Source organism: Raphanus sativus, chromosome 1 (assembly GCF_000801105.2).
Source record: "Raphanus sativus cultivar WK10039 chromosome 1, ASM80110v3, whole genome shotgun sequence".
Taxonomy (NCBI): Eukaryota; Viridiplantae; Streptophyta; class Magnoliopsida; order Brassicales; family Brassicaceae; genus Raphanus; species Raphanus sativus.
This window is the reverse complement of record NC_079511.1, coordinates 15442937-15456627: the sequence shown is the minus strand read 5'-3', so window position 1 is coordinate 15456627 and position 13691 is coordinate 15442937. Positions and strand designations below refer to the sequence as shown.

General features: G+C 35.1%; 2 protein-coding genes across 2 annotated transcripts; one reads left to right on the top strand and one right to left on the bottom strand.

Annotated features, from left to right (window-relative positions):
* Positions 1 to 1011: 1011 nt before the first annotated feature.
* LOC108816130 (50S ribosomal protein L11, chloroplastic) lies at positions 1012 to 2385 on the bottom strand. The gene is made up of 4 exons (XM_018588736.2): positions 2120 to 2385; positions 1871 to 2043; positions 1659 to 1722; positions 1012 to 1321 (listed from the first exon to the last, which is right to left on the bottom strand). The coding sequence occupies exons 1-4, from the start codon at positions 2328 to 2330 to the stop codon at positions 1110 to 1112; spliced, it is 660 nt and encodes a 219-aa protein (XP_018444238.1). The 5' UTR covers positions 2331 to 2385; the 3' UTR covers positions 1012 to 1109.
* A 2245-nt stretch (positions 2386 to 4630) lies between these two features.
* Positions 4631 to 8331, top strand: LOC108814230 (subtilisin-like protease SBT3.2). The gene is made up of 9 exons (XM_018586757.2): positions 4631 to 4789; positions 4922 to 5013; positions 5159 to 5256; positions 5359 to 5514; positions 5600 to 6285; positions 6556 to 6644; positions 6728 to 6973; positions 7158 to 7272; positions 7561 to 8331. Exons 1-9 carry the CDS (start codon positions 4709 to 4711, stop codon positions 8323 to 8325), a joined length of 2328 nt encoding a protein of 775 aa, XP_018442259.1. The 5' UTR covers positions 4631 to 4708; the 3' UTR covers positions 8326 to 8331.
* Positions 8332 to 13691: the final 5360 nt, after the last annotated feature.

Sequence of the window (13691 nt, the reverse complement as noted above, 5' to 3'; positions counted from 1 at the left end):
TAAATAACCAATGTATCTAAAACGGGTTCGGATATTTGTTACAAAAATAGCCATATAACCTGATTCGGTCCAGGTCTTTTGAATATCGTTAGTTATATTATGATACATCTAAAATATATAACACTAATTATGAAAAAAAAATATTCCAGGGGCCAATTTAACAAAATATTAGTTGGTTCAGTTGAAATAAATATATTTAAAAAAAATTATATGAACTGAAAAAAAAATCAATATAAAATTATTGTACATTTGGATTCAAAATCATTTCTTTTAACAACAAACTACACAAATATGTTGATTTGTATACAAATTTAAATTACAATATAAATTCAATTAATATAGAAATATGTCATATTGTTTAAACAAAATATCAATGTAAAAGTATTGTACAGTTGCGTCCTAAAATCATTTATTTTAACAACAAGCCAAATAAATATGTTGATTGGAACACATAGTTTACCAGATAAACTCTATATGTCAGATTTATTATAAAGAAAGTTATACTAAGATAAATACATTCAATAATTACAAATAAATAATATATTTTATAAAAGTGAAAAATAATACCCGCGATTTCGAAGCACGGATCATCTAGCTACATTTATAGATTGGAAATGCTAGAGTTTTAGTCTTGCTTGTCATTGTCCTTTAGTGCCTCAAACCGGTTATGGATAAGGACCGGTTGAGACTGTCCAGCATTAAGAGAAATTTCTTGTGTTTCCTTTGTACGGACTTTGGTTTTGTACTAGCTGAAGATAAAGTTTTGGGCCGCAAAGTGGACTTTGCCACTGATCCTGAAGTAGAGTTGGATTTTACAACTTCATTTGCAAATGGGCTTGGGCTACAGTTGTGGATAGACCCCCTCAAACTTGGCGAAGAACGACTTCGATTCTTGTGTATGGGCTCAAGGTCTCACTTAAGATCTTGGGAATGTAATTCGTTTGATCACAATAGAAATATACTGTTTGAGCTCTATCAGACACATACACATGTTGCACACCAAGACTCTGATACCACGCAAGATAATGTTCATATGGAGATCTCCCAAGTGTCTTGTTGGAAATTACATTTAGAAACAAACAAAAGCACAGAAACCACAGTGCAGGCTTTTACAACAAAACTGCTTTCTTTTTGGGTTCAAGAACTGGAGGGTCTATGTCGATCCCCATGTTAGCTGCAGTTCCTGCAATGATTCTCATAGCGGATTCAATGGTCGTGCAGTTCAGATCGGGCAGCTTCTCAGCTGCGATTGTGCGAAGCTGGTCTATTGTTATCACCCCAACTTTATCTTGCTTTGGATCTTTCGATCCCTTCTCAACACCTGTTTCCACAACTCAAACGTCAAACACGCACAAAACTCACAGGAATAGTGTAGATGCCACACCTCATACCATCACAACACATGATTTGCCTGCTAATTATTCTATCTTCGAGTTGAGGGTCAAGTAACGATCTAACAGGTATAATACTAGTGTTGAAAAATACACAAAACATTTGGTATACATGATTTTCTTGCCAATGGTTCTTCTACCACTTTTCTAGAGTTGACAAGGAGGAGTAAAAGCAAAACACAGTCGATTCAGCTTTGCAAAACCAAATACCTTAAAATGAGCATTTGTAAGAATGCACATTCAATGTGGTGGAGAGAGAGGAATTACCTGCAGCCTTAAGCAACAAAACCGAAGCAGGCGGGGTCTTGAGGATAAAGGTGAAGCTCTTATCCTGCAACCATATACATATAAACTCCCATGAAACAGACACTATTTAAATGGTGCCCCTATCACAAGTTGTGGATGGAAACCAAATACACAAAACACTTGCATAAGTCAGCGCTTAAGAGAGAGAGAGTGTGTATTAGGGTAAAACTAACATCGAAGACAGTGATTTCGACAGGAATGATGTAACCAGCTTTATCAGCGGTTCTAGCATTGTAGTCCTTGCAGAAAGCCATAATGTTGACACCCTTTGAACCAAGAGCCGGACCTACCGGAGGAGCCGGAGTTGCTTTCCCGGCCTCAAGAGCCAGTTTTATCAGCCCCACAACTGCCAAAAGTATGTATGAGACAAAATGAACACAGAGATTAAGATTTTAAGGAAATGGGTACTGAAAAGTCTGTACCTTTCTTGGCTTTGCCTCCGGGTTTGGGTGGAGCCATGGCGATGACGGTGAGAAATCTCGGGGTTGAGGAGAGAAGTGGGGACTGTCTCTTTCCCAGGAACTGGACTGATACATTTGCTTTGGAGGATAACTTTGCCGAAAGAGAATTTGATTTGGGATGAAGAGAAGACGAAGTAGAGCTGCAAAGAGTTGATAGAGAAGAAGACGCCATTGAAGGAACAAGGTTGTGATAGCAGAAGGCGAGTTCTCGGATTGTGAAAAATCCTATCCACTTTTTAAGTTTAGTAGAGTTCTCACTTTATGGGCTCAATGGGCTATATAAATGGGCCTAGAATTCCATATTTAAAGCCCATCTTGTGTAGAGAAGACAGTTGCTGCTATGGTCTAACTGCTATGGGCTTAATCGGCTATACAAATCGTTTGATTCTTTCCCTCTCACACTCGATCTCTCGTGTGAACAAGAATAAACGATAAGAATGAAAACAAAGAAAACACAAGACTTTTAGCCCACTTCAGGATTTGATGTGACAAGCAAAACACTTCACTAGAATTAACAAAGAGTTTACAAGATCAGCTCAAGAGCGTATGAATCAAGATACAATTCAAGCTCTCTCTCGATGATCTCTTCTTATCTCTTGAACTCTCTCTCTCTCTCTCTCTCAAATGTTCTCTGATTCTAATTTTCTCGGGGGATGATCGATTCTTCTTTCTTTAATCCTTAAGTACATGAAACCGGTATACCTTGAGTCAGCCCGAATCATAACCGACCCGGTTATCTCCAAACAGATCAACACTAACCGCAAGAATATCCATGTAGCGCATTAAAAAAAACTATATCTTGACCCGTGCGATCGCACGGATATTAATTTTCTGTTTTATTTTTTTTTATTTATATTAAATGATGTATTTGTAATACTTGATCGTTTTACATTGACTATGTTAGGGATGTGTATTTGGATACCCACTGATTCGGTTAAAATCTATTTGGATTTGAGGTTCCCGAGTTTAAAGATTTCAGCAACATTCAAATATTTATAAATTTTTGTTTTGGTTTGATTCGGGTATTTGTGGGTTCGATTCGAATACGGATAACCCGTTTGAATTATTTTAAAATTTTCAAAATTTATATATACTTTAAATTTCTCAAAACATATAAATTTGAGTAATGTAAGCCAAAATAACAAAATAAAAAAATTTAAAAACATGTTGAACTTCAATATTTGGATGGAGAATAAATATTTATTTAAATATTTTTGGTGTTTGATTATTGTTTATCTACTTTATATGATTACTTTGACTATTTTTTATATTTTCAAATAGTTTAGACAAATTTAAGTTGACAAAAAAGATAACTTTAAAATATCATTAATTCTTTTTTTTTAACGTCTGGATCGATTATTATCGATTAATTATGCTATTACAATGATGAAAATATTACAAAGACGATTATACAGCCGACAATTCTACCATCTTGTGAGAATACACGCTTGACTGCACCTCTCCGAGCCGTCCTATGAGATCCATGTTCGATGGTACGCCCTGCACCAAGCTGAAGATCTCCTGTAATCCGTTTCTCCATAAGCGCATAATTTGGTATTTTCTGGGGTTTGAACCCCAGACCTCCGGGTGTAGAAGCATTACATGAACCCTTAGTCAAACCATTGGACCAAGGGGGCTCCACAAAATATCATTAATTCTTGAAGAATAAAAAACAAAATATATTAAACTAACTAAAAAGACAAACATTAAAATAGGAAATAAAAAACACATTAATCTTACTGAAAAAGACAAGCATTAAAATAGAAAAGAAAAAGAAACACATTAATATAACTGAAAATGACAAACATTAAAATAGGAAATTTAATTTAATTCTCAGTAGCATGTAATTGTAAATAACACTGAAAACTAAGGGGTATTATATACGTGTACTTCTGTTTTAATAACAGTGTGAATAGCTACGTAATGTAGTAATTATTAGCATGTACACCTTTTTGCGCTTGACCAACAATAAACTATTTATCTAATTGAACAATTGCATATCAATATTGAACCAGTCATATTCTTTTTTTTTTTTTTTTTTTTGAAACTGACCAGTCATATTCTTTAAAATAAGACTTTAAGAAATCAAGGGCGGCTTCGTTTTTCTGTGTAATTGCATAAGTCACTGAGTTATAATAATTTATAGTCATTTTAAAGAAAAAGTTGAAATAGAAAAAGGTTAACTGAATGGTTCTTGACTCCTGAGATTGGAATGGAGGGACCTTTTTTTTGGAATTGAATGGAGTGACCTTCTGATGTGTTTCCTTTCATTTAAAAGAAAGAAATTGTCTACGAGGCTGCATTTTCAGATAAAGTAATAATTCATATACTGTACCTTCTTATATTCATATAATAAACATGCAAGTTGCCATAATCAGAGCAACCCAATAATGATTCCATATTTCAAAGTTCAAACAATGTGAGCCTAAAAGAACTCAACTTTATGAATATACATGATACAGTATATGTATGTAGTATTATAATCTATATATACCCTTCTTCTTCCACATGAGCCTCTTCAAGTAAATTACATTTCACTACATCTCTCTAATGGATCAAAAAATGGTGAAAACATCGATTCTTGTGGCTATATGTCTAATGCTTACTCTGAACATTGCTGCTGAGACTAAGGTACATACTTTTTTTTTCTTAGGCCCAGATCTGAATCTCTGCTCACTTCCTTTTCCTTTTGGTGTTTAAACGAGTTCCTCTATGAGTTTAGTTCTTCCAGGAAGCTAAACTTGGTATGCTATGATTTGATAGGTTCACATAGTATATCTGGGTGAGAGGCAACATGATAATCCTGACTTAGTCACTGAGTCTCACCATCAGATGCTTTGGTCAATCCTCGGAAGGTAATATTTACTTATAGTTAACCAACTTTGACCAAAACTATAACGTCAACTTTCATGGATAATGAATATACTGATCCATGTGCTTTATAATAGTAATTATATAACATCTAAACTGTTAACACCCATTTTGCTTGTCACATCACAGCAAAGAAGCTGCACATGACTCAATGGTGTATAGTTATCGCCATGGCTTCTCAGCTTTCGCTGCCAAACTAACTGATTCCCAAGTGAATCAACTCTCAGGTACTTACTTGTAAGAACAAAGACTGATCGACTGGGATTCGAGACAGTTCTTGTTTGATCTTTTCCAGTGGCTAAATGCAATTCTTGTTTTTGAGAAAACAGAGTTACCTGAAGTTGTTCACGTCATACAAGATAGATTCTACGAGTTGCAGACAACTAGGACTTGGGATTACTTAAAACATACTTCAAAACATCCAAAGAATCTACTAAACCAAACTAACATGGGAGACAAAGTCATAATCGGCGTCGTTGACTCCGGTAGATTTATAAAACCGAACTCTTACCTCATAAACCACATCTTCCTAAGGTTTTCAAACTTTGTTAAACCGGTTTTGTTTTATAGGAATATGGCCAGAGTCTGAATCATTCAGCGACAATGGTATTGGACCAATACCAAAGCGTTGGAAAGGAAGCTGTGACTCAAAACTGAGCCTCAACGGCTCAGCAGTTTGCAACAGAAAGCTCATTGGCGCTAAATACTTCGTCAGTGGTTTACTCGGAGGCGCCGATGACAGCAACTGGAACACCACGGAGGATCCAGAATACGTCTCTCCTAGAGACTTCAACGGTCACGGCACCCACGTGGCTGCAACCGCTGCTGGCTCATTTGTCTCAGACGCGAGCTACTTAGCTCTAGGGAGAGGAGTCGCTAGAGGCGGGGCACCAAGGGCCCGCATAGCTATGTACAAGGCTTGTTGGCACGTAACCTCTATAGGGACAGCGACTTGTTCATCTGCAGATATGTTGAAAGCAATAGACGAAGCCATACACGACGGTGTAGACGTTTTGTCAGTCTCCACATCGTTTCCGATTCCTCTGTTCCCTGAAGTGGACGCTCGAGACGCTATGGCGGTTGGAGCGTTTCACGCGGTTGCCAAGGGAATCCCTGTTGTGTGTTCTGGTGGTAACGCGGGTCCTGCTTCTCAAACCGTGACCAACACGGCTCCTTGGATTATTACCGTTGCTGCATCCACTCAAGATCGGTCTTTTCCCACACTTATTACACTTGGCAACAATATTACAATTGTGGTAAGTTTTACAATAGTCCAAACACAGACCAAACACGAGATTTTATACAATAACTTCTTTAAATTAATATTCGATAAATTAATATACACTAAAAACTCTATAAATTAATATAATTTTATAATCTCAAATTGAGTTTTTGATGCAATTAGTATATCGATAAATTAACAATCTCTATAAATTAATAAAAAAATATAGTTTTGGTGTATTCCCGACATTATTAATTTATAGAGGTTTCACTTTGTTTAACATTTCAACTTTTATAATTTTTAGGCTCAAGCATTGTATCAAGGTCCAGATATGGATTTTACTGGTCTCGTTTACCCTGAAGGTCCAGGATCAAGCAACGAGACATTTTCTGGGTAATTTTTTTCTAAAATCTTCTCTTTGGTTGCCATTTTATATACCTAATGAGATTAAACTTGATTTTTAAAACCTCTTTCAGAGTCTGTGAAGATCTTGCCAAAAACCCTACTCGTATAATAAAAGAAAAGATTGTCTTGTGTTTCACGAAATCTACGGATTATGGTACCGTGATCCAGGCTGCATCTGATGTGTTTAACCTTGATGGATATGGTGTGATCGTTGCAAGAAATCCGGGATACCAGATCAATCCTTGCGATGGTTTCCCTTGCCTTGCTGTAGATTATGAACTTGGAACCGATATACTCTTCTACATACGTTCAACAAGGTATTTTATACACTTCTTTATTTTTTTGAATAAAATGTTAAATTCAATTCAAAAAGAAAATATACTTGTTTACAGAAAAGCTACTTTGTTTCTAACTTTTATAACGACAAAAGTGTGTTTTATACACTTCATCAACTTGTAACCATTAACCTTGAACTTAATTATGTATGTCAAATGGATGTAGATCACCTGTCGCCAAGATTCAACCTACAAGAACGTTGGTTGGACTTCCCGTGGCTACAAAGGTTGCTACTTTCTCATCCAGAGGACCTAGTTCCATATCTCCAGCAATTCTCAAGGTAAATTCAGACCCCTCATTTGATTCTCTCTTTCTGATAAACCCTAAAAGCTACTAGTTTCTCTGTTTTATATTTATAAACCCTTAACTCTGCTAGATTCTCTACATATCTTAGAATTTTTAGCATAGTTGATTGCTATACAAGTTAGATTAAGGTTTTATATATTTTCAAGACAAGTGTTAGCAAGAACTATGTTCAAGAAAACAATCAATAAAATGTGTAGTTACTTTTGACGTAAGCTTCAAGTAATCAATCAATAAAGAGGCTGATTGTTTTCTTTTGATACAGCCTGATATTGCAGCACCTGGAGTAAACATACTCGCTGCTACTTCTCCAAACGATACATTCTACGACAGAGGATTCTCTATGAAATCAGGAACATCGATGTCCACTCCTGTTGTTGCAGGAATTGTAGCACTCCTTAAGTCTTTGCACCCTCACTGGTCTCCTGCAGCCATTAGATCCGCTATTGTCACTACTGCTTGGAGAACAGATCCATCCGGTGAGCCCATTTTCGCAGATGGGTCAAACCGCAAATTAGCTGATCCATTCGACTACGGAGGAGGCGTTGTGAACTCAGAGAAAGCTGCCAAACCAGGCCTTGTTTACGATATGGGAGTTAACGATTACGTTCTCTACTTGTGCTCTGTAGGTTACACGGATTCCTCCATTACTAGACTCGTCCGTAAGAAGACTGTTTGTGCAAACCCTAAAGCTTCTGTTCTTGATCTCAATTTGCCATCTATCACAATCCCAAACCTTGGGAAAGAAGTTACTATCACTAGAACGGTTACTAACGTTGGACCAGTAGGGTCAGTTTATAAGGCTGTGGTTGAGGCTCCGATGGGTGTTAACGTGACCGTGACACCGGGGACATTAGTGTTTAACGCGAAGACTAAGAAACTCTCGTTCAAGGTCCGTGTGTCGACAAACCATAGAGTAAACACTGGTTACTACTTTGGAAGCTTGACTTGGACTGATTCTGTTCATAATGTGGTTATTCCTGTTTCTGTCAGAACTCAGATCTTGCAGCGATATTACGACGAGAACTGATATTTTTATTCATGTCTTCATATTCTGCATTAATTCCTCTGTTTGATTTTTGATTTCTTTATTTGTTTTGATGTGTATCTGTGTTGATGATCAGTTAATAATACTATTAGTATTGCTACCGAATTTTCATCCCATCTACTTTAAAGCTTATTAGGTTTCTTGGGAAAGAAACATACAAAAGGACAGGGAAAAGACACAGACACACCAGGGGCATTGACCCCGCGCAAGTTTATGTTTTGGGTTTATCAATGTTTTTTTCAACTTTTCTATTGTTGTAGGGTTTGAGTTGTGATAATGAGCTCTGTAGGTATTGTTCTCCACTTATGAAGGACTAAACTAATTTAATATTGTGATTGTTATAGTTTCCGGTGTTGCTTTCTCTGTCACAGAAATTTATTGTTGTTATGAATCATAAAGTGGATGGTCCATAACCAAGATCATACAAGTTCAAGATTAGAGTCAGTTGGAGGTTTACATCCAGCCACACGGAAGATCCATTCAACCTTAGTCTTTATGAGTTTGACCATGTTATTATGTAGAATATCTTTGTAATCAATTCTCCCTTTGACTCCACCTTGTATTAACTACTATATATAGTGGTGTAAGCAATAAGAAATAATACAACACATTCTCACAAACTTTCTCTCAAATCTTAACACGTTATCAATACGAAACTCTCTCCACCTGAGCAAGCTCTCCTCCGGCGATCTCCCTCTCCTCCGGCCAGCCCCTCCGGCGCTCAGCCTTGTTTTTTGCCGGCCAGTCTTCACAGCCCCTCGCCAGCCACTTCTCCACCTCTCTCCACCATCCGCGGATCATCCTCCTCTCTCTCTTAAGGTGGTCCATTCAGAATCCTTGTGGTGAAAAGGTAAAATAATCTAACCCTAAAATCTAAGAACCACATATCTGAATTTTGATTATAACCCTAAAATAATCTGAATTTATAGGGAGTTGTATTACATTGGTTGTTCTATTCCGGTCTGGTTTCCCAGACTACCTCAAGCTTGAGTAATAGATCAGCCGTTCGATGTCAAAAAAAAAAAGATTATAAAGATCTATATGAATCTGAATTTTATATGAATCCTAAAACTTATAAAACAATAGAAATCTATAGATATTATAAAAGTGAAAAATCTGTAGATCTAAAATCATCTCAAATATTAATCTTGAATCCATGATCTATATGAATCATGATTCTAAGAACCTTTTGAATCATAAACAAAAATTATTGAAAGATTGCAAATCCCCTTAGCTAAAAGCCATTCATATAATCGGCTGCTCCTCTCTCCTTTTGTCATCCATGAATCCGGATTTAATGAAAGATTAAAAACTCATGATTCAATCCTTTGATTGGCCTTATTACCAGATGTGAAAACATGAATATATAATCTGGCCTAATCAAAAACCCCATCAAAATCCTCAAACCAAACTGATGTGATGTTTGCCAAATAAAATCGGCTATTACACACATCAAACTCTTTCTCTTGCTTGGTTTCACAACCAGCAAAATCCAATATCCAAAATTCAAAAACAATCATGATCACCCTAAAGCCAAAATCGTTTTTGATCCTTTGTGATCAGTCAAAATCAGAATAAATGAAATATTAAAACCCATTAATGAAAATCTTTGACCATTGATGTCTGATTTTGAAACTGAAATTTTTTTTTGAAAAAACTTTTATGATTGTTTAAATGAAAATCTTTGACTAAAGTCAATATTTATTTCAAATACTATAAACAATAATCTAGTTTTTAAAATTAGTATATCATATAATAAATTTTAAATACTAGTTTTAAAAACATTTGATTATAAAGTTATCATTTGATCACATAGTTATTATTAATCAACCTTGAAATCGATTTTTTTTAATATGTGTTTGGTAAAATTTATTTTGATATAAAACCAACCTTGAAATCGATTTTTATGATTGAATTTTATTAGTGATGATTGAAAAATATAAAACATTTCAAACATTCAAAATCCCCATTGATCATGCATCCATGAATTGATCATCTTATTATGAATCCTTATCCCTTTATGGATTATTTGATTCAGATGTCGAAAATCAACAATCTTGAGTATGCTGCCTTCAATCTCTCCGGAGACAATTACCTTCAATGGGCACTTGACACCAAGATCATCTTGAAATCCAAAAACCTTAGTGCTTGTATCACTGATGGCAATGAGTCATCTGAGAAGGATAGATACAGTGTGATCTTAATCATACGCCATCATCTTGCTAAAAGTCTCAAAAACCACTACCTCACTATTGAGAATCCTCTGGAACTTTGGACAGAACTGAAATCCAGATATGATCACCAGAGGACGGTGCTCTTACCAAAGGCCCTATATGATTGGAGGAACCTAAGGATCCAAGACTTTAAGTCTGTGGATGAGTATAACTCGGCTCTATTCAAGATAGTCTCAAAGTTGAAACTGTGTGGAGAGACTATCACTGATGCTGACATGTCAGAGATGACATTCTCTACATTCCACACAAGCAATGTTTTTCTTCAGCAACAATACCGAGAAAAAGGTTTCTCCACCTATGCAAATTTGATCTCTTGTTTGTTGCTAGCTGAGCAAAACAATGAGTTACTCATGAGGAATAGTGAGATGAGGCCTCCTGGTGCTAAGTCATTACCTGAGGCACATGCGGCCATAGGTAATGTGCCTCAGGTAATGCCTTAGCACCAGGAGGCCTCATCTCACTATTCCTCATGAGTAACTCATTGTTTTGCTCAGCTAACAACAAACAAGAGATCAAATTTGCATAGGTGGAGAAACCCTTTTCTCGGTATTGTTGCTGAAGCAAAACATTGCTTGTGTGAAATGTAGAGAATGTCTTCTAAAACATGTCTGCATCAGTGATAGTCTCTCCACACAGTTTCAACTTTGAGACTATCTTGAATAGAGCCGAGTTATACTCATCCACAGACTTAAAGTCTTGGATCCTTAGGTTCCTCCAATCTTATAGGGTATTTGGTAAGAGCACTGTCCTCTGGTGATCATATCTGGATTTCAGTTCTGTCCAAAGTTCCAGATGATTCTCAATAGTGAGGTATTGGTCTTTGAGACTTTCAGCAAGGTGATGGTGTATGATTAAGATCGCACTGTATTTATCCTTCTCAGATGACTCATTGCCATCAGTGATACAAGCACCAAGGTTTTTGGATTTCAAGATGATCTTGGTGTCAAGTGCCCATTGAAGGTAATTGTCTCCGGAGAGATTGAAGGCAGCATACTCAAGATTATTATGGCATCCAAGGGAAAGTGTTATAAATCATGAAGTGGATGGTCCATAACCAAGACCATACAAGTTCAAGACTAGAGTCCATTGGAGGTTTACATCCAGCCACATGGAAGACCCATTCAATCTTAGTCTTTATGAGTTTGACCATGTCATTATGCAGAGTATCTTTGTAATCAATTCTCCCATTGACTCCACCTTGTATGAATCCCTATATATAGTGGTGTAAGCAATAAGAAATAATACAACACATTCTCACAAACCTTCTCTCAAACAATTGTTTGTTTATCTTTTTAATTTGTTAAATATCTGCCGTGTAGTTTGTCTTTGTTTAGCTGAATCGCTATACGTGTCGTTGAGTTTTAATTGAGGTGATTGGTTTGGTATATTTTTTTTGAAGGTTATTTGTAAGATTTGACAAAAAAAAGAGAAGTGATAGTTAATGATTCGTCTTTTTGGGATTTTAGTTTTTGCTGTTTTGATTGTTTGGATTGTTGTGATTTCTTTTAAGCTATAAAATAAAGGTTTGTCTGAAATTAGTTTGATAATTAAGAGAGATAGATAGACGACCACATATCTTGGGTAGATAATATTTTTAATCATTGATCTTAGCACAATATAGACAGTAATATGAAGGGAATTGTGTCTTGATTGTTTTTTATGGGTCAATGAAGAGACGGATAACGATTCAAGTTGTTTCTTTGATGAGGTCAAAGCCCTGGACATAACGGATTTGCCAACCACATCTGTGTGTTTAAATATCAATTATGATATCGAAACATAATATAAACCCAGCTGAAATATGATAAAATACCTCGGATTTCTAGGTTTGTGTTCGCAAGCATTTCGAGATTGTCGAATAGTCTAATCATAACTGGAGATCGATCTCTGGAGCATATGTGATAACTTCATTAATAATGATTAGTGGGATGAAACCTCATCAGTAATGGTTGATGAGATGAAACGAATGAAGAATGGATGATCAGTTATCTTGTACATGTTTGAGCACTGTTTCAAAGATGGCATGTAATGATTAGCACGCCAGGCAGGAATTAACCGATGAATCACAGAATCTGCAAATAATGTTTTCAACAAACAATCAGGAAATCAACTAAAAACAATTATGTTAAATAAGTTTGATAGATCGAAGAATAACTTACCTTTTTATCAAGGAAGAGAACCGTAATTCCCATAAACACACTGTCTATAGTCTACGGTGTTGTCACTGTGTTTGATGATGACTAATATAGAAAAAGAACATTAAGTGTGTTTAGTGGTACGACGAACTTGGGAATTTGCTAAGTACTTCGGGTTCTGAATTTATCAAATTTAAATTTACTTGTTTGTATGGTTAAGAAACATGTGTATTTGGAAACAATTGGTCTGTCTATAGATAGATCCTCGAGGTACTAGTCGGTTAGGTCTCGTATTATAAAAATAAATCTCTATAATATTATTTGAGAAGTCAGTTTCCTATGTGTCGCACTCACGTTGATTCTCATAATGGTTGATTACACGAATACCCTTAATGAATTAATTTTAGTTATACCTATTACTAAAAATTGTTTAGTTTCCTTTTTATTAATAAAGTTTCAATTATCTTTTTTTATTATAGTTTATTTATCTTATAAACCCATATATAATAAAAAGGAAATATCTATAAAAATATATAGATTTTTATATACAAAAACGAATTTATTTTTTCTTACTTTATATTTTCCCTAAAAACATAAATAAGTGAATATCTAATAATTTTCAAAATATATAGGTGTATACATATAATTTTAAAAAGAAAATAGTTAAGACAATTTTTTAAGAAAACATATTTTAAAATGATTATATTTTGATTAAATGATTTAAATAAAATTAATTTCAAACAACGTAAAGTGATCATCTAATATCATTAAGAAAATTTATAAATAAAATTAAAATTTACCTAATTTTTATTGATAAAATTATAAAATGTATCCACAATTAACAAGTGATGATTTACCAATTATTAGGATTTACTTGTTTTATAAATATTCATATATGTACATGAATTTTTAAATATTATAAAACATGTTCATGAATGCAACTACAACATTTTCTGTGTGTTTCTATATTTTTAAAAAT